The 25258-nt window shown below is 34.4% G+C and overlaps 1 protein-coding gene across 3 annotated transcripts in view; it reads left to right on the top strand.

Moving 5' to 3' along the window:
• Positions 1-25258, top strand: part of robo1 (roundabout guidance receptor 1) — a 401904-nt gene that overhangs the window by 342330 nt on the left and 34316 nt on the right. For all 3 annotated transcript variants that reach the window (XM_073989014.1, XM_073989013.1, XM_073989015.1), the window contains exons 13-14: positions 6157-6238; positions 6713-6883. In XM_073989014.1, coding sequence (XP_073845115.1) covers positions 6157-6238; positions 6713-6883 — 253 coding nt within the window. The remainder of the gene's footprint in view (positions 1-6156; positions 6239-6712; positions 6884-25258) is intronic.

The raw sequence follows: 25258 nt of genomic DNA, 5'->3' as shown, positions 1-25258 counted from the left end.
CAAAAATCGAGACCAATTTTTTTCGTTTTCCTAGAAAGTTTGATCAAGATTCGTGGACCTATTTTCAGAATTATTTTGTACTCATTTTATTTAATAATAATAATTTTATCCGCGTTTCTTAAAAATATGCTAGGGGCTTGTGGATATTTTTTTTACATTGGTGTATCCACTTATCAATTTTTTGGCGTTTGTGGATTAGGCTGCCCGTAGATTTTATAGATATTTGCAATAAATATTTGAGTGTGTTGTGTCTGTCTCCTGAACTGCATATGAACTGCATTCGAAATATTTCGCCATTTTTACCTACTGACAGATCAAGAACTTAAATAAAATTTGGCGGAATTTTCACTCATTCTTAGAATGAAAAGTCGAACAAATGCTTTCTTGTATTATTCGCGTGGTGGAGTACAAAAACATACCCTGCTGCCGTGACAGTATGACTTTGAAATAAAATGGTTTGTGCTGTTTTTGTTGTTAGAGAGCGCGGAACAGTTTTTTGGCCAATTGGATGGAAAACATTAACATTATGCCATCATCATGATGGCATGGTTCAGCGTAGTTTTCTTGTTGTTGTGCGGTTTAATTTGGACAATAGATGCCCAAAGAAAACCACTACAATTGTGTGTGCGTGTACAGAAACAGCAATGAGAGCTTTTCATGTTTGTTGCAAACAAACGAAACTACGAGCCTACGGGCAAACACCATTTCTGGAACATAAAATTAAGCCTGCCACGCCAAAATGCAACGCACACTTATCAGCCTCCTGGCCCCTTCTGGATGTCCTTCACCTGATTTTCGTTTAGAATGAGATGGATACAAGCACCTTCACCATAACCACCACCACTACCAGCCGGGGTTTTAAGCAAAGCAATGAGGCCATAGACATGTATTGTTTGTTGGCAAACAATTTTGTCTGCTTAGTCGTTGTCCAAAGTCACATTCATATTATCGAGGATACAATGCGCGCTAAGTGATGGTCAGTCAGTGTCTGCTGAGCGAAAAAAGAAACCGAAACACATTTTGAATGGAGCAACAGACAATGGGCCTATTCTTTTGTTTCTTTAGCTACGATGTTGTGGTATTGTGCATACATACAGCAGTCATCAAGCTAACCAAGCGAGCAAGCCATTGTTGTCCGTTGTTATTTTGGGCTATTTTTTGGCGGTTGTTGCTTTCAAATCCTAGCTAACATCTCTGAAATCCCAAATATTCCATTATTATGCTCTCCTTGCAATGTTAATGCCAGTTGTTTTTTCGTTTTTCGAAAGGGTATTTGCTTCTTTGTGTTTCAAAATAACGTATTAGAAAATACGTTACCGCGCCAAAACCAATCGCCTTCACCAAACCAAGCCAGCATTGAATATTTGAGTTTTGTTGCATTCAAATCGATTTCGTTGCATGTGAAATATAATCGCTTGAATGTGAAATGTTGGCCTTTAGCAACAGCTGTTGCATTTCTTATGAAAGAACGAGCGAGTATAGCCATGAGGAGCAAAGGGAACACATAACATGACCATTGTTTCAATGCAAACGAGAAATGTAACCATGAAGAAAAATAAATTATATTCCAAAACAATGGCCCAAAGGCTGGATCCACCCAAACCAACCAGGAGCCAAAAAAGAAAGGAATGAACAATAAAACCGGCAACAAGAAAACAAAATATGAAATGATAGATAAAAGAAAAAATTGCTGGTGATGGTGGTTGATGTTTTGGAGGAAAAAAGGCAAACGAAACAACTGACAGGATAATGGTGAAATTGAATTTTTCTTTCTTAGCTTAAGTCCGATTTTCCATTGAATACTGGTAGCGTTGGACGTATGGCACTGATTTTAATAATAGTTTTTTTTAGCCAGTTGGATAAAATAGGCACTGAAGTTAATCAGAAAATTGGATAAAATAATTCACATGTTTTAAAAAAATCCAAAAAACTAAAGCAGATAAAATTATAAAAATTTGTTTCATAACCAAGGATAAAATTGTCTCGTGATGAAATAATTCACTAATTTGGATTAAATTTTTTTGCAATGCAAACATAAATAAATTTATACACCAACCTGTAAAAAATTATCCACAAATGTGGATAAAATAATCCACAATCGCGAAAAAATATTATCCACAATTGTGGACAAAATTATCGACAATCGCAGAAAAACAAAGCACAATCGTGTGTTAAATTATTCACATGAATTATTTACACATACGGATTTAATTATTCACATGTGAGGATAAAATTATACAAAAGTTAGCATAAATTCAACAAAACGTGAATAAAAATTGGACACTACTATCCACAAACATTACACTGCGCTACATCAAAATATTTCAGGATCTCTGCTGTACTTTTTTTGTTGGAGTTCATGTGTACCTATGGGTTTTGTCACTTCATAAAATGATTTTATGACTGTAAATATAGAGAAGAGCAGGGTCTCAGATTTTCAACTTAAACTTTTTTATACCCTTCCCCATAATATGGAGGGTATATTTAAATTTGCCATTCCGTTTGTAATACATCGAAATATTCATCGGAGACCTTATAAAGAATATATATTAGGGTGTGGCGAATACCTTATTGGGCCCTTCGCGTTTCTTATTCCTGTGATTCTGCTGACCAAAAAGTCCACTAGACCACATGTCTAGGGAGAAAATCGAGCCACTCGATTTTAAAGTTTTTTTTTAATATTTGGCATATAACAGCCAAACTATTGACATATTCGATACAACACTAAAACAACAATTTTAGGCAAGGTAATAATTAAGAACTCACTAGTACATCACAAAAGCATTGGAATGCTTATTCAGGCAGTTTTGGCCTTGTGGATAAAAAAAGTCAATATCGGGAGGCTTGATTTTCACCGTAGACATTTGGTCTAGTGGACGTTTTTGCTCAGTACAATTCCAGGAATCAGAAAAGCGAAGGCCCAATAATGTATTTTTCCTTTCATAAAAATCGACCCGGCCTAATATATATTTTTGCTCAGCATAAATTTCTAAGTCGAAATAGCCAATTTTTTAGGTATAGCTTTATAATTAGGTATAGAAGTTTTTATTACTCTTAGGATGTTTGGTATTGCAAATGGGCTATATCCGTCCACGTTTTGATATAGCCCACGTAGAACGGTACCTCCAGTTTTTTGGTATTTTTAACGTTTTAGCCTCAATATCCCGCCGAAATGGCTGAAATTTGTTATTTTGTCTTCGTTGGGGATATAAAACTTTCCACCTGAAATTTGTCGGTATAGGTCCAAGTCTTTATAGTACGGTACCTTCCGATTTTCTGTAATTTGCGCCCTCAATATCCCACCAAAATTGGTATTTAATTTTCGTTGGCGGTATAAAACTTTCCTCCCGAAATTTATCGGTATAGGTCCGCATCTTCATATAGCTCCCATAGAACGGTACCTCCCGATTATCGGTATTTAGAAGGATTGTGTTCAATATCGTACCGACATGGTTGGAATATAGTATTTCGTCTTCATTGGGGGTATAAAACTTTCCACCTGAACTTTTCCGGTAGTGGTCTTTATATAGCCCCCATAGTACGGTACCTTCAGATTTTCTGTAATTTGAAGGTTATGACCTCAATATCCCACCAAAATGGCTAAAAATTGTTATTTGACCTTCGTTGTCGGTATAAAACTTTCCACCTGAAACTTGTCGTTATATGCCCACGTCTTTATATAGCCCCCATAGAAGGGTACCTTCCGATTTCCCGAAGTTTGTGGCCTCAATATCCCAAAGAAATGATTGAAGTTTTGTGTTTAGTCTTCGTTGGTGGTATAAAACTATCAACCTGAAATTTTTCGGTAAAGGTCCGGATCTTCATGTAGCCTTCATAGAACGGTACCTCCCGATTTTTGATATTTTCAAGGTTTTAGCCTCAATATCCCACCGAAATGGCAGAGATTTGGTATTTAGTCCTTGTTGGGGGTATAAATCTTTCCACCAGAAATTTGTCTGGATAGGTCCACGTCTTCATACAGTCCCCATAGAAGTGTACCTCCTGATGTTCTGTATTTTGAAGGTTGTGCCCTCAATATCTCAACGAAAAGGCTGACATTTTGTGTTTAGTCTTCTTTGGTGGAACGAAACTTTCCAACAGAAATTTGTGGGTATACCCCCCCTAAAACCGCACTCCTGGTGGGTAGAAAAACCTCCACACAGTTAGACTTAACGTAGATAAAGAGCTACTTGGAGGTAAAAAAATTTCGTCCCGGCCGAACTTAACGCCGTTCTTACTTGTCTTTATTTTCTTTAGAAGGGTTGAAAGATGAACCATTCTAAAAAAGTATGAACAAGTAAAAAACGCCTTAAAAAACGAAAAAATTTTTCCTCGGACTCTCTGAGCAGCTAATAATAATATTTGTTCCACAAACATCCCAGACTTTTCTCAGCTAGAAGATACCAAATAACATAACTATTTATTATTACGAAATAGGAAATTTAGTAAGCGTTCGAAGATGAAAAAACAATACAATATCTTAAACAAGTGAGCAAGGGCTATAGTCGGGACGGGGCCGACCATGTGATACCCTACACCACTACCCCTGTGCATAAGCTTTTCACTGGTAAACATTTCTTTTAGGGAATATAATCCGAATACCACCAAACATAATATGCCTCTTTCTCTCTGGGACCCCATAAGCAACCAAAATTTCGTGACCATCCGATCAAAATTACGACCTGAAGCGTGATTGCAAAAAATGGAAGAATTGGATGCATTACCGACTATTGTGGTACCTCCCTTGTTGGACCACCTTCGCCAACCTACTCTACACCAATGTAAAGGTTATATATTCATCTTCCATTGACAGGCTTTGCCGTTGGAGTACCCCTAGTAGAAGCAGATATATTCACAAGAATAAAACTATGAATTTGCCTCCACATGAGTTTTTCCCCATTCCGACCCCTAAATATTATCCTACTGTCACCAAATACAATAGATTTCTTCCTCTGTGGGGCCCCCATTCTCCCCCCAAAATTGCCAACCTGTAGCGTGATTACAAAAAATAGAAAAATTGGACTTACTTACTGACTTTTGTGATATCTCGGTTATTTGCGCACTTACGCCAACATACTTTGCATTAGTATAAAGGAGATCTTTTCTTCTTCCATTGACGGGCTTTGCTTTTGGAATACTCACACCAGAAGCGGAGCTATTCGCATAAGAAAAAAACGTTGACATTTCTCCAAATATGTTTTTGTCCATTCCGACCCCTGTATATTAACCGGCCATCATCAAAATCAATAGACTTCTTCCTCTGTAGGACCCCCATTTCGTGACGATCCGATCAAAATTGCGACCTGTAGCACGATTTCGAAAAAAATTAAAAAACGACTATTGCTATATCTCCGTTATTTGGCCACCTACGACAACCTACTTTGCATCATTGTAAAGGTGGGATATTCTACTTTCATATTCAGGCTTTGCTTTTGAAAGCTCCCCATCCAAAGCTGTGATATTCGTCATTATAATTAAAATCGCAAGAATGAAAAGTTGGGTTGTATTAGCGACTATTGCGATATCCTCGTTGTTTGACCACCTACGACAACCTACTATGCATACATCGTTGTAAAGGTGATATTTTCTACTTTCATTAGCAGGTTTTGTTTTTGATATACCCCTTATAGATGCGGAGATATGCGCTTTGAAATAAAACGTTGATTTTTTCTCCAAATAAGTTTTTTGCACATTCCGACCCCTGAATATTATCCGACCGTGGCCAAGATCAATAGGCTTCTTCCCCTCCGGGACCCTCATCTACACCCAAAATTTGGTGACTATCCGATCAAATTTGCGACCTGTAGCGTGATTACACACATAGCCAGATCGACTCAGCTCGTCGAGACATTCATTTTGGTATATATAAGTATGGGTCTACGACCATTATTTCGATGCGTTACAAACTTTTTGGCCAAAACCAACTTATAATACCCTCCCCACATAGCGCTGAGAGCGGGAGGGAAAATATTTTTTTTAATCCATTTTTTACCCTTTCCACACACGGGGAACAATCAAAAACGTGTTAGTTTATAGCATAATCGAAATAAGTTTATTTTAAGAGAAGATCTTTAACAGCAGTAATCATTTCTCTGTATTTTTTCCTTTCAAACATTTCGTACTCTGCCAATATTTTCAATTTTTCCTTCCTTATAGCTACACGGTTGAATACTTCAGTTCGGATTTACAAACTGGTTGGGTTGTGGCAGCTCATCGAGTACCAGATCAACAAATAACGGTAAGTTTTGCAAAAATTTCTTCAATAAATTTCAATAATTTTTGAAAAATTATTTAAATTTTACAATATTTCAACAAAAAAAAGTTTTTTACATAACTTTGTGTAGTTTGAATTCCATTAACTCTTTGCCATTTATTGCCAAAGTTTGTGTTGTATGCCTCCTATATGAATGTACTGAAGGCAATAAAGAAAAAAAATGAAAACACCAAACTAAAAAGCAAAAATTTTGTTTGATAAAAAACTTTGAATTTTTATACCCTGCTGGAGCTTACTGCTGCATTCACATGTAGTTGTAGTTGTTCTTTTGCTCAAAACTTTGTGCAATTAAAAAACTATTGTGAATTTTTTCACCGAAATCTCACTAAAGTTTAGTGCAGCTATCTCTTTACAAACGTTTGTAACACACTTTGAGTGTAAATTTTCATAAAATTTTTCCATTTTCTGTTTTTTTTCTCCTTTTTACACGCTTTGCAGATTTCCGGCTTAAAACCAGCAACATCGTATGTGTTTTTGGTACGTGCTGAAAATTCTCATGGATTATCGGTGCCATCGGGCTTATCGAATGTGATAAAAACTCTAGGCTCTGAATCTGGCACCGTGCCGCCAAGTGAAATATCCGAAGCGCGTGCTGTATTAAGTGGCAAGGTAAGTACGCTGGATTTTCTCATCTCATCACTGTTGGATAACAAATGGTGGCAATTCAAAATGCAGCTAACATCATCATCCGAGTTTTACGTAGCAAATGTTATGATAAGTGAGCTATTGACAGTTTTGGATGAATGTTGTTCGGTTGATCTTTTTGCTATGGCAATGACTTTGTTAGATGGAATCATAAATCATTTCAGAATCAAAAGATTGCCAAAGTTTTATATGTTGAGAAGTACAAAAGGTTTTCATTATCAGATAACTAGAATGAAGTTATAATATTGTCATATTGAAACAAAAAATAATTTATATCATTGAGTTTAAAGAAAATACTTTTATGATATTCATCTCACAGTGTTTGCCATGGTAAAATGAATAAAAATGTGAAATACGAAATTAATATTAATCATACCACATAGTGTGTAATTGCAAAAATTTCATAGTTCACGAAAAGTCTTATTCGCTACAGCAACATCCTATAGAAAAAAAAATCGTTCATACTTTTCAATAAATATGTCGTGTAAGTGATGATAACAATCATACGCCACAATGGCCCTTAGATCGCCATAATATGCAGACTCTTCAATCACCTTGTCGTGTAAGTGATGATAACAATCATACGCCATTCTACTTTCGATTTGAAAGTGTTAAAAAACGAATTCTTCTATTTTTTACAAACATCGCCAACTGTTTTTCTTTTTTATTTAAATCAATTATCATTTTTTATACATATATGTGTGTGCGTGTTTGATTGAATTCTAAATTATTTTCTACATGGCTTAATAATAAGCAATAACATGCATGATTTCAAATGAAAATGTGTAACTATTTCTTTTAACATTTCCACATGAATGAATATTCTGCAATTTGCTTTGAGGGCATATTTTAATGAACTAGATTGAGTTTGTCCATTTCTTTTTTTCTCCAGAAAATAATTAAAAAAGATATGAAAAAATCATAATTTACCTTCTCTGATATCATATAACGATTTTCATTTGTTGTGCTTTTTTTGTACGTTTGTAACAAATTGCAGAGCAATTAGTATTGCCATTTATATTGTGGCCAAAAGACATTTTCTCGACCCTCCACCCCCTCTTTCAATCTAAGGTATTACATTTCAATGCATTTTTGGTTCATTTGTCCATACATTTATGCTTGGCTAAATCATCAACATCATAAAAAAGAAAGAAAGAACGAACGAATCACTTTGACTATTGGCCAACTAGGTTTCAGGGTTTCTTTTTTCTTCAGATAAAGTTATTTTTGTTATTTTTTTCTTGCTTCTTCTTTGTCCATTCATATTTCCAATTATAATTTCAATTTTCCACTAGTGTTCAGACATTGTTTTAATTGCTGCCATTTATTGTGCTGTTCTTATTGTTGTTGTTGCAGTTGTTCTTGTTATTATTGTTGCAAAACAACACAATTTTGAATTATATCCTTGAAAGTGGTCCATAAATTCCCAGGCAAGAATTTTTTACCATCTAACTACCACCTCTCTCTTTCACTCCCCCTAGCCTTTCGCTTTAGTATTGCTTATAAATCAATTTAATATTATTTTGTTCTTTTTTTGTTTCTTTCTTTGACCTGGTTCTCAGTGTATAGGTTCTTAGCTCCCCTTACTCATAGTTATAAACGCATAAATTCATTTTTTACTTGCCATTTCAGTTCTATGCGTTTTTATGTTTTGCAATAGCTTTTTTTGTTTTGCTGGCTTTATTTTTGCTGAGAACAAGATTTAAAATTTGGGTCAATTGGTGATTCGCATGGAGGCTCTCTAGAAAGCAGCAGCCAGCCAACTAACAATCCAGCCAGCCATTTGTTGGTTGATATGGCTCTACCTCTATAAAGCCATGTGTTCACTAGGGTTATGACTTTTTTACAACCTCATATCCCTATATCATAGCGTGATGAGTTTTCCCATAAGATTACATAAAATCTTAATTATAAGGTGATTCGGTGAAAAAACCTCACGCACAAAATGATTTTAAAATTTGAATTTATCAAAATTATGGACAATTTTTTGAAGTCACTGAAAACAGATATATAATTGAAAATAAACTTTAGAGTCACATGAGATAATTAAAATGACATAAAATTTATTTCTCACTATTTTTCTTCAATTCTGAGAATCGTAAAAATGTCGTAAACGCTTTTATTCAAAAATATAATTTTTTAACAAAAAGCAAAAAATTTAAAATTTTTTCAAAGTGACTTTTTTCGCGACTTTTCTAATATTTGAATGAAATAAACGTTATTATAGTTATTAGTAGGCTTATATTTATTCATTCGTGCAACAAAAAATAATTTTTTGAAAAAATTTTTTTTGCATTTCATATATTTTTTCAAAAAATTATTTTTTTAAAATCGATTTGTGCGTGAACTTTTTTTATATTTCAATGGAATAAACCATAGCATAGTGATTAATAGGCAAAAGTTCATTCATCCCTGCTACAGGAAATCATTTTTGAGGAAAAATGTCAAAAAGTCATAACCCTAGTGTTCACAGTTCCTTTTATAAATTAATGAGAATGAATTCTGTTATGCCATTCATTCTGGCCCAATTGTAAAATGTTTCCTTTAACCACTGGTATGGCAGCAGCATCAGTTTCCCTGAAACAGAATAAATATTCCGTTGTCCTTTTTGTGCTCTATTAGGTTATGAAGTTTATTTTTGTTTTTTCCGTTTTTGTTTTCCCCCTTCGAAATATGAGTTAATATTGACACAGGTGTTGCCCACGATAGATAGTTGAATTGAAAAACAACTCAATATAGGGACCAAAGAAATGCAGGTTATTGATGTGCGTGAGTTGCTTTCTGTTTGCATATAGACAGTGCGTTATTGAGGAAAGCTATTAGATTAAATTTTTGTGTGTTTAATAAAAAAATAAGTTTTTTTATTTAAAATGCTGACTCATAGAGGTATTTTTATAAGGTACCTGCTACTATTGATAATACTTCTCAGACGATATGTTTCTGTAGGATGTTCTTTTTTATATCTTCAGCATAAGGAATTTCCTACAAGAAAATATTGAAATCAGTATTTGGTGGAATGTTATTTCATTGTGCAGAATTTAAAATATGTTTCTGTAGGATGTTCTTTTTTATATCTTCAGCATAAGGAATTTCCTACAAGAAAATATTGAAATCAGTATTTGGTGGAATGTTATTTCATTGTGCAGAATTTAAAAATTAATATAGCTTATACGACCACCATAGTAACATTGAAATAACTCCTACGACCCCTGGTCCACAAAAAAATGTACTTAAAATATTTCGCGAACATGTTGCATTCGGTTATTCAATCCCTAAGAATAATTCTAACAGGAATTATAATTAATATTAATATTTAAAAAATATATATTTGTATAAAATATTTTAATTGTATCCTCCTAAATAATAATGAGCAATTGATCATTGGATCACCCTGTGTGATTTACATTAATTAATATTGTAAATTGTTTGCTGTAAATTATTGTTCACAAAAAAATATATATTAAAAATTGATTTCAAAATGTTTTGTTGTATTCCGAAGTATCGGACTTTTCCTATAGAAAAATTCTCCGGAGATGACTTTTCCTATAGAAAAGTTCACCAGAGACGACTTTTCCTATAGAAAAGCTCATTGGATATGACTTTTTCCATAGAAAAGTTCATCAGAGATGACTTTTTCTATAGAAAAGTTCACCGGAGAAGACTTTTCCTACAGAAAAGTTCATCGGAGATGACTTTTTCTATAGAAAAGTTCATCGGAGATGAGTTTTCCTATAGAAATGTTCATCGCAGATGACTTTTCCTATAGAAAAGTTCATCGGAGATGACTTTTCCTATAGAAAAGTTCATCGGAGATGACTTTTCCTATAGAAAAGTTCATCGGAGATGACTTTTCCTATAGAAAAGTTCATCGGAGATGACTTTTCCTTTAGCAAAGTTCATCGGAGATTACTTTTCCTATAGAAAAGTTCATCGGAGATGACTTTTCTTATAGAAATGTTCATCGGAGATGACTTTTCCTATAGAAAATTCACTTTTCCTATAGAAAAATTCATCGGAGATGACTTTTCCTATAGAAAAGTTCATCGGAGATGACTTTTCCTATAGAAAAGTTCATCGGAGATGACTTTTCCTATAGAAAAGTTCATCGGAGATGACTTTTCTTATAGAAAAGTTCATCGGAGATGACTTTTCCTATAGAAAAGTTCATCGGAGATGACTTTTCCTATAGAAAAGTTCATCGGAGATGACTTTTCCTATAGAAAATTTCATCGGAGAACATTTTTCCTATAGAAAAGTTCATCGGAGATGACTTTTCCTATAGAAAAGTTCTTCGGAGATGACTTTTCCTATAGAAAAGTTCATCGGAGATGACTTTTCTTATAGAAAAGTTCATCGGAGATGACTTTTCCTATAGAAAAGTTCATCGGAGATGACTTTTCCTATAGAAAATTTCATCGGAGAACATTTTTCCTATAGAAAAGTTCATCGGAGATGACTTTTCCTATAGAAAAGTTCATCGGAGATGACTTTTCCTATAGAAAAGTTCATCGGAGATGACTTTTCCTTTAGCAAAGTTCATCGGAGATTACTTTTCCTATAGAAAAGTTCATCGGAGATGACTTTTCTTATAGAAATGTTCATCGGAGATGACTTTTCCTATAGAAAAGTTCATCGGAGATGACTTTTCCTTTAGCAAAGTTCATCGGAGATTACTTTTCCTATAGAAAAGTTCATCGGAGATGACTTTTCTTATAGAAATGTTCATCGGAGATGACTTTTCCTATAGAAAATTCACTTTTCCTATAGAAAAATTCATCGGAGATGACTTTTCCTATAGAAAAGTTCATCGGAGATGACTTTTCCTATAGAAAAGTTCATCGGAGATGACTTTTCCTATAGAAAAGTTCATCGGAGATGACTTTTCCTATAGAAAAGTTCATCGGAGATGACTTTTCTTATAGAAAAGTTCATCGGAGATGACTTTTCTTATAGAAAAGTTCATCGGAGATGACTTTTCCTATAGAAAAGTTCATCGGAGATGACTTTTCCTATAGAAAAGTTCATCGGAGATGACTTTTCGTATAGAAAATTTCATCGGAGAACATTTTTCCTATAGAAAAGTTCATCGGAGATGACTTTTCCTATAGAAAAGTTCTTCGGAGATGACTTTTTCTACAGAAAAGTTTATCGGAGATGACTTTTTCTACAGAAAAGTTTATCGGAGATGACTTTTTCTATAGAAAAGTTCATCGGATATGACTTTTCCTTTTCTTCGGAGATGACTTTTTCTACAGAAAAGTTTATCGGAGATGACTTTTTCTATAGAACAGTTCATCGGATATGACTTTTCCTATAGAGAAGTTCATCGGAGATGACTTTTCCTATAGAGAAGTTCATCGGAGATGACTTTTCCTATAGAGAAGTTCATCGGAGATGACTTTTCCTATAGAAATGTTCATCGGAGATGACTTTTCCTATAGAAAATTCACTTTTCCTATAGAAAAATTCATCGGAGATGACTTTTCCTATAGAAAAGTTCATCGGAGATGACTTTTCTTATAGAAATGTTCATCGGAGATGACTTTTCCTATAGAAATGTTCATCGGAGATGACTTTTCCTATAGAAAATTCACTTTTCCTATAGAAAAATTCATCGAAGATGACTTTTCCTATAGAAAAGTTTATCGGAGATGACTTTTTCTATAGAAAAGTTCATCGGATATGACTTTTCCTATAGAAAAGTTCATCGGAGATGACTTTTCCTATAGAAAAGTTCTTCGGAGATGACTTTTTCTACAGAAAAGTTTATCGGAGATGACTTTTTCTATAGAACAGTTCATCGGATATGACTTTTCCTATAGAGAAGTTCATCGGAGATGACTTTTCCTATAGAGAAGTTCATCGGAGATGACTTTTCTTATAGAAATGTTCATCGGAGATGACTTTTCCTATAGAAATGTTCATCGGAGATGACTTTTCCTATAGAAAATTCACTTTTCCTATAGAAAAATTCATCGGAGATGACTTTTCCTATAGAAAAGTTCATCGGAGATGACTTTTCCTATAGAAAAGTTCATCGGAGATGACTTTTCCTATAGAAAAGTTCATCGGAGATGACTTTTCCTAATGAAAAGTTCATCGGAGATGACTTTTCCTATAGAAAAGTTCATCGGAGATGACTTTTCCTATAGAAAAGTTCATCGGAGATGACTTTTCCTATAGAAAAGTTCATCGGAGATGACTTTTCTTATAGAAAAGTTCATCGGAGATGACTTTTCCTATAGAAAATTCACTTTTCCTATAGAAAAATTCATCGGAGATGACTTTTCCTATAGAAAAGTTCATCGGAGATGACTTTTCTTATAGAAATGTTCATCGGAGATGACTTTTCCTATAGAAATGTTCATCGGAGATGACTTTTCCTATAGAAATGTTCATCGGAGATGACTTTTCCTATAGAAATGTTCATCGGAGATGACTTTTCCTATAGAAAATTCATCGGAGATGACTTTTCCTATAGAAAAGTTTATCGGAGATGACTTTTTCTATAGAAAAGTTCATCGGATATGACTTTTCCTATAGAAAAGTTCATCGGAGATGACTTTTCCTATAGAAAAGTTCTTCGGAGATGACTTTTTCTACAGAAAAGTTTATCGGAGATGACTTTTTCTATAGAACAGTTCATCGGATATGACTTTTCCTATAGAGAAGTTCATCGGAGGTGACTTTTCCTATAGAGAAGTTCATCGGAGATGACTTTTCTTATAGAAATGTTCATCGGAGATGACTTTTCCTATAGAAATGTTCATCGGAGATGACTTTTCCTATAGAAAATTCACTTTTCCTATAGAAAAATTCATCGGAGATGACTTTTCCTATAGAAAAATTCATCGGATATGACTTTTCCTATAGAGAAGTTCATCGGAGGTGACTTTTCCTATAGAGAAGTTCATCGGAGATGACTTTTCTTATAGAAATGTTCATCGGAGATGACTTTTCCTATAGAAATGTTCATCGGAGATGACTTTTCCTATAGAAAATTCACTTTTCCTATAGAAAAATTCATCGGAGATGACTTTTCCTATAGAAAAATTCATCGGAGATGACTTTTCCTATAGAAAATTTCATCGGAGAACACTTTTCCTATAGAAAATTTCATCGGAGAACACTTTTCCTATAGAAAAGTTCATCGGAGATGACTTTTCCTATAGAAAAGTTCATCGGAGATGACTTTTCCTATAGAAAATTCACTTTTCCTATAGAAAAGTTCATCGGAAATGACTTTTCCTATAGAAAAGTTCTTCGGAGATGACTTTTTCTACAGAAAAGTTTATCGGAGATGACTTTTTCTATAGAAAAGTTCATCGGATATGACTTTTCCTATAGAGAAGTTCATCGGAGATGACTTTTCCTATAGAGAAGTTCATCGGAGATGACTTTTCCTATAGAGAAGTTCATCGGAGATGACTTTTCCTATAGAGAAGTTCATCGGAGATAACTTTTCCTATAGAAAAGTTGATCGGAGATGACTTTTCCTATAGAAAAGTTGATCGGAGATGACTTTTCCTATAGAAAAGTTCATCGAGATGTTCTCATTGCCTCTCTTAGTTGTTTGTATTGAAACAAAAAACTCTTCCCCAATTTGATGACGACCCGAGTCATTAACTGTGACTGGTGAATTCATGTTTCAATAAAAATAATTAAAAGATTTGATGAGAACATGTAGCGATATTCGAAACAATAGTCTTATCTCTCTATCATTGACCTGAAATATAATATTAATTTGTCACTATGTTCATCTTTACTATGGAACCCATGGATAATTTCAATTGGGCCAATAATGTTACATCGAAAAACAAACTTAATTCAGGGGCTAATTAAAACACTACCAACAATTTTAATTGAGCAAATTTCTATAAAAGAACGCAAAATGTGTACTAAAAGCTAGCGTCGAGCGATTGAGACATTGGAATTTACAAACACGAACAACTCTATTACCCAGAAAGGTTATCAAATATTAACATTTTCTACGTGGTTACACCAGAGCGTGTGATTAATATTAATAAGAATTGCCATGTAGGCGTATGAGCAATATCATAAAATATTCGTCATACTCCAACAAGAGCAATATAATGATTAAAATCCGAATACAAAATACCATAGGAATAACAGACTTTGTTATTTTACTTACGAGCAAAAATTTAACTTAGAGATAAGTTATATCTTACAATTGTAAATTTTATATTTTAACCAATAATGAATATTTATTGCAAAAAATATCATGTGAATTGTTAATTTGGTACAGAATCCCATATAGGGTACCCGCACCCATCCCCTTTTGGGTTGATATGCTGTACAATAAATATTAATTATTTTTATAATTGCTTTTGGAAACAATTCTCATTAAAAATACAAATAAATTTAAATATACGACAAATTTCCATTTGTTAAAGGAACGCCCTTTTGTCCTCTAGACAAAGAAATATTTAAAAGTTTACCCACACACATACATATGTGTGTGTATTTATGTGTGATTGTTTTAAGTATAATTCAAATTGAGTTTTGATTTTTAACATGCAAAAGAAATCATAGAGGGAGAAAGTTGTAATGTGAAATCTTTTGACAAAATGTTAACAAAGGGAAACAAAAGGAATATGCAAAAGTTTTGGAGGTATTATAGAGAACAGTTGAATTATTCGACGATAGGTGATTTGCAACATAAAATCTTAAAATTTTGTTAATTTTTCGGGCTTATAGTTGTTGACTTTAATGAGAAATAAACATACGCCTCAGTAAACTTCGAACAATAATAATCATAACTATCAGCAACCTAGCGCGTACCACAATTGTATTAATGTTTTGGGGCGTATAATTGTTGCCTTTAAGGAAAAAATAATCATACGACTCAGTAAACTTCGAATAATAATCATACGCTTCAACGACCTACAATCTGTTTCTTTCTTTTTATTTTCATAGTATCTTCATTACTAAATTCACTAAACCACCCTCGTCTACAATACTACGACCACTGCTTGACTTTTTCTCCAACCATTTGCCTTGGTTATTGCTTTTGTAAAAGGTGCAGATGCTAATGGCTGCCGAGAGCAGTTAGTAGGTGTTGTTGATCACATTACTTTTGATATTGTTCGATTTATAAAATTATTCGCACAATAAATTCTCTTGATTCCTATTTTTTCCACACACACAAAAACATACAAAAAACAATCCTCCCCTTGCCCATAGGATTTTATTCCAATTTTCATGTTTTCATCCCCCCTTTTTAAGAAGATTGTTTTTATTTGGCTTAGCAATGTAGCACAGACATTTTTTTCGCTCTTTTTTTGCATGATGAAGTTTTTCAAAATTTCCCCAGGAACAAAAGGATAATATGAATTATGTGTGTATATGTATATGGCATAGTTATGGTATGTGTTATGCAAAGAAGAAGGCAGGTTATTACTATGATGTGATTCCCTTTTCGCATATTTGCACACATGAAGTAAAGAGAAGAATTATGTTTTTCCATTTATATCGAATATGAATATAAAAGAAAAGGAATAGGCCTCTTGTGTGGGATTTCCTTGAGAGTAAGCCTTAAGAAAGCCATATTGTGAATGGTAGCTTAGTTTTTTTTAGCTGAGTTATTATAATGGTAGGCATAACGAAATGGTAGCATGTGCAAGTTATTTCACATAAATCTTTATGTACTGTTAGAAAATACATATGTCATATTCAGTTGAAATTACTTTGGTTCCCCTGGTTTTCGGTGGAGAGAAAGCATTGCTTTTTTTGGGGATTTTGTTCTAACTTTCGAAAAATGGGGAGAAATGTGGAAGAAGAATAGCGAAAATGTAAATGTAACACTTCATTACCTATCGAGAGTTAAAATTGAATTGTTACAATTTTTAAAGAAATTCCATGCTTACAGATTTTTTAGAGTTTCAACCTTGATAACTCACTTAAATAATTTGTAGTGAAATATTTATTATATTTTGTAAAACCATTTCTTGAAATATTTTTCAAGTAATTTATGTGTTCCATGTTTGATTTATATTAAATGTTATTTCGTTTTTCCTGGTCAAAATTCTTTAATTTTCGGTGAATAGAAAACGGCCTAATTCATTCTATTAGGTGCAGAGGAATCCAAGGCCAATGCAACGTTTTGAGTTTTTTTTTTACTATTTTTCATCAAAATATAATTATGTTTTTACCTTCCTATAGATCACACAAATATAAACAACTAAAAAAATTAAAAAAAAAAAAAAATAATTTTATTTCAAAAAGTTTTTTTTCAAAAATATAGACCAAAATACTCCTTGGATTTTCATAAAACTCATATAAAAATTCATATACTTAACAAAATGTCGATTTGTGTAGAAAAGCTGTAATTAATATGGGAAAACAACGCCATATAATTTCAATACATTTAAAAATAGTGTTAAACGGACTGAACTTTCTGAAAGAGGACACTCTCGGGAATCTTTCTGTGAATGCCACACTCTGTTCCATGGTGTTCCCTAAACGTTCTAATCCACTAAATTTGGAATTTCACTAAAATTTAGTACGTGGAGAAAAATAAAATAGCTCACTACGTGACGGAACGGGATGAAAGAGGACACTTTCGTGCATCTTTCTGTAAAGACCAAACTTTGTTCCATGTTGTTCCCTAAATGTTCTACTCTACTAAAATTGGAATTTCGCAAAATGTTAGTACCTGAGGAAAAATAAAATAACTCACTACGTGTAAACGCTACGCTTATTTATTGAAACGTTTCTTAAAGGCAACAATCCTGCCTACCTACCAAAAAAACAAGGAACACAATATCTGTTATAGTTTCCGAGATTTGGCTTTTTCTTTCTTCAGAAATTTGTAAAAATTACGTATTTTTGGAAAATACGTTTTAAGAGCACACCACGACCACACCTTCCAATATTTTGATTTAATTTTTTTTTTTGTTTCCTTAGTTTCAATATGTTAACTATCGAATCCCATATAGAAATTAACAATCAGTGACCGCAAAAAATTGGGGTTTCGGCCGGGTAAATCGATTCCTGAACAACTGCGCGCCGTTGGAAACTATGTACATGGCAAACGGTTAGGTGCAAATATTACACCCAAAATTCATTCATATGAACCAAGAAATCAAAATATAAAAGTAAGTAATCCATAGCCAAAAAATATTTATTAGTATTTAGCTATTGGAGGTGAGTGCAATTTTCCCAAACTCAATACCAAAACTCACTCATTGTCCAAAAATGAAATCCAAAAATTATCTTAAGCAATTATGTGAAACAATTTCCTTTTGGTTATTAGATAAATATTTAGGAACATCAACAAATTCGTACACTTTGCTTTTCAATTTTTTTTAAGTGGAAATTATTTTGCGAAATTCACCCCAAGATGAGGTAAATTTTTAGCCTAAAGGCGGAGGGTATAAAAACTAGCTTTTTAATTTCCAGTGGCCATATTGGCCCTGAGAGCTTGAGAATCCGACAGGCACCTATTCAATGACTGGGGTGCACGATTACTCTCGAATATCGGGTTTTGTCCAGTCTACTAAACCCTCCTGTACTTCAACCAGAAAAATTAAAAATGTTTGATTATTTTTATTAGTCATATGCAATAATGCTTCTGTAATACTAATTATCATACGTCATGATTTTTCTTAAATATGATTTCTCATACCTGGATAATATTTCAATAAATTTCCAAGAACTTTTTATATTTGTTATACATTCATATATTCAAGTAACTTTCAACATGTGACGTATATTAATGCCAACACACATGTATTTTCTCAGCTAAAAGGATATACTCACATATTTAATGTATTACACTGTATTAGCAATGATTGATATTACCACTTAACAAGGCTCAACAAGGCCCTTAGTAACCCAAATCGCAACAAATCTTTCAATCTTGAGCATTGTCGTTGCTAGAACACATGACTCTTAATGTTATTACTGCATTTCCTTGATTTGACTTTGGATTTTAGATTTTGTTTTATGTTATTTTTCTTGTTTGGCCTAAGGCCTATCTTTTATCATATGAATTGTTGGATTGTATCTTACATTTATACTTCTTTATATATACTTCCCTATAAGCAGTGTTTTTTTTTTTGCTGCGAAAATTCCCAGAAAATCCTTATTTGATATATGTTCGTAAAAGGCTCACACTTTTTGAAATTTTTGTGAAATGAGCCACAATACATTTTTTGGGCTTTGTTTCTTATAGTTTTTTTCTTTCTTTCTTGTTCACGTTCTCTTGACTTAGTGTTATTTAAATTTATTGTAACATAAATTCACTCCATTAAAAAAAGCAAAAGGAATCGAAAGGAAACACGCCTTAATTTTTTTGGCAAAGAATGTCAGTAGCATTGTTTGCTTTTGCTAGACCATAAAAATAGCCATAAACGAAATGAAATATCTTTGAAGGTCATCACCATCATAATCAGCAAAAGCAACAAATTGTATTGATTTGATGGCAAACCATTTTTTTATTGGTTCTTCTTCTTTGGACACTTTCATTTTGGTTTCTTGGGCGTTGCTTTTCACAAAATCATTTTCCCTTTTAAGAAAATTGAAAAGGAAAGTGTAAGAGTTTTTGTTCATGTTGCTAAATATTTATCTAATGGCCTAAAGGAAATTGTTTCACATCCTTTCTTAAGATCATTTTTTGGATTTGATGTTTTTTGGCACAGAAAGTGTTTTGCTTTCGGAGAATTGCACTTACATCCAGTAGCTAAAATCATATTAGTAATTTTGTTTTGACCAAGGATTATTTGTTTTTATATTTTGGATTCTTGGCTCATATTTGTATTTATTAGTTTTGGCTGTAATATTTGCACAAAATTTGTTGCAATTTTGTTGCCAATGGCGTATACATAATATGAAATATTATTTAATATAAATCATGCGCCAAGTGTTATGTTGAATTAAAATTACTTATACGTTACATGGTTCTTGAAAGAAATGATAAGGGTGAAATAAACCTTAAGTTGAACTATTTTGGGTCCATAGAACGCAATTTGGTTCAATAGGTTTTTGGAACTATTTGAGGAACCTCTTTTCGCATTTTTTTCCCTCCTTGTCCTTTGTCTAAGAAAGGAATGAATAATTAGAATTTGTCCCCTTGAAATACTTACCATAGCACAATGGTCTCAAATCAATTTTTTCTGACCGACATTTCAACGTCTTGAAATTGCAAACTATTTTCACAAAAATACTTTGAACAGTATGAAACTCAATTTTCCTGTGCGACACATGATCAAGGTCACGAAATATTTCTTCTATTTGCCAAAAGCCTTTGAAAAGTGCCTAAACCAATACTTGACCTAAGGTCATAATATTTGTTACGAAGGGTTTTTATATTCTAAGAACTCGAAATGACAAACTACAGCCGAAACGAGTAAGAAGTATGATTTATAATATTGGGGGTACCCTTTCGTGGGGCTTTAACGAAACGTGGACCTATGTGTACAATATTTGGTTATTAGGTTGTCCGGTAGCACAGAATGCACATCGTTAATTTTGTTATTTTTATAAAATATTCTCAGCCTTCACGATGACGAGGGTAAATGCACTTTGTCACAATAAAGATATACCTCATCGAATTCTGTTTCAAAGAATTTGAAGTCGTTTTGGGTCTTAAATTTGCAACAAGTTTGTACAAAATTTTAATCAAGTTCGAAGATGGGTCATATATGCCCACTGCTACCTCCTTCACAAAAGTTCAAAAACGCACTAAGACTCTCGGGGAAAGCAAGCCGTTCGTCCATACTTCGGACATTGTAACATTTCTATCAGACATCAATCAGGCTTGAATATGGATCGTAACGGTTTAATCCTTCGGTTACATCCCTGAAAAAAATTCACAATTTTTCGCTAAAGTGCATTTTAAGATCGGAAGGTCTGCGGTTGAATTCTCGACCAGAACATCAATAGATTCGACAGTGGCATATCCCCTCAGCGTAATGTTAGCTTACATTTCCTCAGTTAATTTAGCCACATATCATAGAGCTAATATGAATCGGCGTGCACTTATTGCGAAGCCTCACTTGTCCCTTGCCGGATATTGCGGGAATATTTGCAGGTATGTTCATAAATTAGGACTAGTTCTCGAAGACAACATTTTTTTGAGTGCAAGTCAATACTATCAGAGATATTGAGCCAAAAGCACGTAACTTACAAAGTATCCGATTTGACCTAAAATTTTCTTCCGAACATACATCAATTTCCAAGAACTTCATATGGAGCAACACATTCGCGAACCTCCCTCACAAAAGTTCAACATTTTCGGTTAAATGCGGTTTAGGGACTGTTCGAAGATCATTTTGAAATTTGTATCAAATCTTGTGGCCCAAGTCCATGCTACCTGAAATAATGTCCAGAAAGCTCGAATAAATTGACCAACTAAAATGATTGGTGTGCACGTAAACTACCGAAAGGGGTGAAAGACATTGGTCCATCCTTCGCACATCGTAAGTTTTCTCTCTTATTTAAATTAAGTTCGAAGACGGGCTAACATGTAACGACACGTTTCGGTCTCTCGTGCACCGGGGTATGCTCATGGTGGTCAATGTCCATCACCGATATTTATTTTTGTCGGCTACAGAAATACGTCCGTTAGTTGATGGTATGAGAATATAGTGGTCGGATTTATTGAAATGTGCAGTGGAGTTCCGCCCGGATATCGCCGAAACGAGGACGTCTTTCCTCTTTGAGGAGGATGGCTTACAAAAACTCACGTCTCCAAAGCCGTAGGTGTTGAAGAAGATGGCGCGGCAAACTCACCTTCGTCTGTCTCGGATTCCGTCGTCTGTCTCGGTCCACCACAGATATTTATTTGTGTCAGCGACAAAATAAGGATGTTTAGCTGAAGGTATGGGTATATTGATCAAGTTTATTGAGACGTCCAGTAACTAAACCTGGGGCGTTATATATATGTATATAGGTTTGTTATCTTCTGTCTGAAGTTCCGTACGGATATCACCGAAACGACGTCCTCTTCCACCTTTGAGGAGGATGGCTTACGGATACTCACGTTTCCAAAGTCGTAGGTGTTGAGGAAGATGGCGTGGCAAACTCACCTTCGTCTGTCGGATGGTTGTCGCAGCTCGTCGGTATCGAGATTGTGGCTTGTGAAACTCATATTCTTCAAATTCCTCCCGATTGTGGCAATAAGCCCTCAGCTGAACTTGTGGTGCTTAAAGAAGGTGGCTTAAAAAACTGCTTCGTCTGTCGGAATGCCAGAATGTGGCTTGCGCAATTCGCCTTCTTAATCTGCTCTGAAAGTGATTCAAGTTCATCTCGGTGATGGCTTTCAGCGACTCACCGTCACCGGCGCTCGTGGTGCTTCAAGAAAGTGGCTTGAAAACCTCGCTTTCGCTTTGTTTGTCGGATAGCAATGGCAGCTCGTGATTAAAATTCCTCTCATGGTACTTCAAAAAATTCGCCTTCTTCATTGTGCTCTGAAAGTGATACCAATTCTTCTCGATGGTGGCGATTTACACTCACCGGCAGACGTGGTGATTAAAGAAGGTGGCTTGAAAAACTGCTTCGTCTATTGGATAGTAGTGACAGCTCGTCGGTCTACAGAAAGTGGCTTGTGAAACTCGCTATCTTCGACGTGCTCTCATAGTTTCATTTCGTCTGTCGGATAGTTATGGCAGCTCGTTTGTCTCCAGAAGGTGACTTGTGACGAAGAAGGTGAGTCTTCGTCTGCTCCCAAAGTGATTCAAGTTCCTCTCGATGGTGGCTTATAGCAACTCAACCTTACCGGCGCTCGTGGTGCTTAGGGAAGGTGAAACCCCTGCTTTCGTTTCGTCTGTCGTCTGTCTGACTGTCACAGTGACGAAAAATGAACCCTTCGTCTGCTCTAAAAATTATTCAAGTTCCTATCGTTGGCGGCTTATAGCAACTCACCCTCGCCGACGCTTGTGCTGCTTCAAGAAGGCTTCGTCTATCGGATAGCAGTGGTAGCTCGTCTGACTCCAGAAGGTGGCTTGGGAAACTCTCTCTCTCCCTTCGTCTGCTCTAAAAGCGATTCAAGTTCCTCTTGATGGTGGCTTATACCAACTCACCTTCACCGGTGCTCGAGGTGCTTCAGGAAGGTTGCTTGGAAAATTCGCCTTTTTCATCTGCTCTCAAAGTGATTCTAGTTTCTCTCGACGGTGTCTTATAGCAACTCACCTTCACCGGTGCTCGTGGAGCTTCAAAAACTCGTCTTCTTCGTCTATCAGCTTGACTTACTTGATTTTGGTTTTTTTGTGGGGCCACCGGAATTCCTCTATCCTAGATCAAAACATAGATCTCGTATGTCGTTGTTACTTGTTTATCCCCAATCGAAGATTCTAAGTGTTGTTGTTGTCTTGTTTACAACCTGTCGATTTACTCAAAACCTTGAGGTCCACTTTTTATGACATCTAATCTACAAACGGCTAAAAATAGTAATGTTCTTCTATTATAAATATTTGGACATAGTTGTTGGCTTTATTCTGCATGCACAAAAATTCCTAATGGATTTTTTATAATTCTCCCTCTATTTCTCTTATGGCATAATTTTCTCCCCCTAGCTAGCTAAAGCTTAATAGACTTAGACCTATTTTGATTAACCCAAATGGCGTATGAGTTATTTAAAAATGCAAATAATATCATTCATTCGCCGATGCTGCTGACGTCGTCCATCTATCCAAACATAATTCACGGATATTACTCGTCGTTGGCTGGCTGGCTGGCTAACTACAAAGTAAATGAAAATTGTGCTTCATCAAATTACTTTATGCCATCATCAAACAATTTGCATAACAATTTTTTTAGTTGTTGTGTACGTAGCATTCATGTTTTTTTTGTGGGTCTTATTTTATTACAGATTTATGAACTTTGCTATAGAAAAACAACAACATCAACAATAACATGAAAGTCAAAGTAAAGCAATTACTTTAACAAGTTACCACATGGCTGGCATACAGACAAGTAAATAGACTTTTTTCTATAAATTTTTGTTACATTCTAATTTCGCAAAAGCCCGTTAAGGGGAAGAGAATGCGTGTTTGTTCCCTGTAAAAAAATGAAAATTATTTTCAAGTAAATTGTCCAGGATGTCTGGAAGCAATTTGCAAAGAAAAGAAGAGTGAAAGACAGGGAGAAACTTTTGGGATTGACCCCAACCTTTAGTTTTAATATTCCTTTATATTAACGCTTGTTTGCTTTTCTATGTTAGGCGTTATGTCTGCCAGTCTATTTTCCTTTAGATGGGCTGTCTTTTGATATTTGAACTGACAAAGTGGCTGCCTGTCTGGCATAATCTATGGATGGTTGGTCTTCCTTGTCTTATACTTTTCAATATTTATCACACAGTCTACTGACTGTCTTTTTTGAACTTTGTCTGCAATATTTGTTGCTATTTGTAAACGTTTGATTGTGTGCCGTGAAGAAAAGGGAAATGATTTCTAGTCCAGTGTCTTCAATTAAAGTTCCTGCATAAAGGATTTGTTTAAAGAAAATTTCTTTATAGTTTCTTGTTAGACGATGTGGAAACTGTTCAGGCACTTGGGGAAGTAAAAGTTGTAAAGAAACAAATCTCCTCCTCCCCATCTAACTAAAAATTCAATTAAATGTGTAATATTTTCAGTTTTAACAGTTTTTTACATTGTTGTTTTATTTTTCGCAAAGGAATTTTCCCAACAAATCCGATTTTGTATAAAATTGTTACTCTTTAAATCAACTTGTCTGTATTCCATTTTGTATTTTCCCATTTTTAAGGACCACTTCAATATATTTTCTCCATTTAGTAAAAAAATCCAAAGCAATACAAAAAGAAAAAAAATATCTATAAAATTCATAACGAAATCCTTGTAATGCAAGTCAAGTATCCTGTTTATGTTCTATAAAGTGCTGTTGTTGTTATTATTGCATTGTTTTCTCGCCACTCTATATACATATGTATCTATGTGTGTTTGTATCTTTACTTCCCAATACACTTATGTATAAGAGAACTCCCAGCAGTTTTTTCTGGTACTACTGCTGATGCTGTTATTCAGACATCTCGTTATTATTTTGTTCTCGGCTCTCTACAATTGAAGTGTTTTCATATTTTGTTCATGTTAAGGGCTAAAGGTTTATGGGCAAAAAATACAACTCTTCTTTTCGCTTTCTTTTTTTGGAAGGCATTTTGGTTATTTTCATTGCAACCAGCCTTGATAGTTCTATCTAGCATGACCAGACAGATAGTCTGTGGGGAAAATACTTTTACTTTATATTCAGGAAATGTTGTGCCTCATGAATGGAGGGAACAATGGTTGGACGTTCAAAATTAAAACATTTTTGTAGGCGTATGATTTTATGGAACTTTTCGAGAGAATATTAATAAGAATGGCT

Source organism: Musca autumnalis, unplaced genomic scaffold (genome assembly GCF_047663935.1).
Source record: "Musca autumnalis isolate F117 unplaced genomic scaffold, ASM4766393v1 scaffold_5, whole genome shotgun sequence".
NCBI lineage: Eukaryota > Metazoa > Arthropoda > Insecta > Diptera > Muscidae > Musca > Musca autumnalis.
The sequence above is the reverse complement of the archived record's forward strand: the minus strand, read 5'-3'. Positions and strand labels throughout refer to the sequence as shown.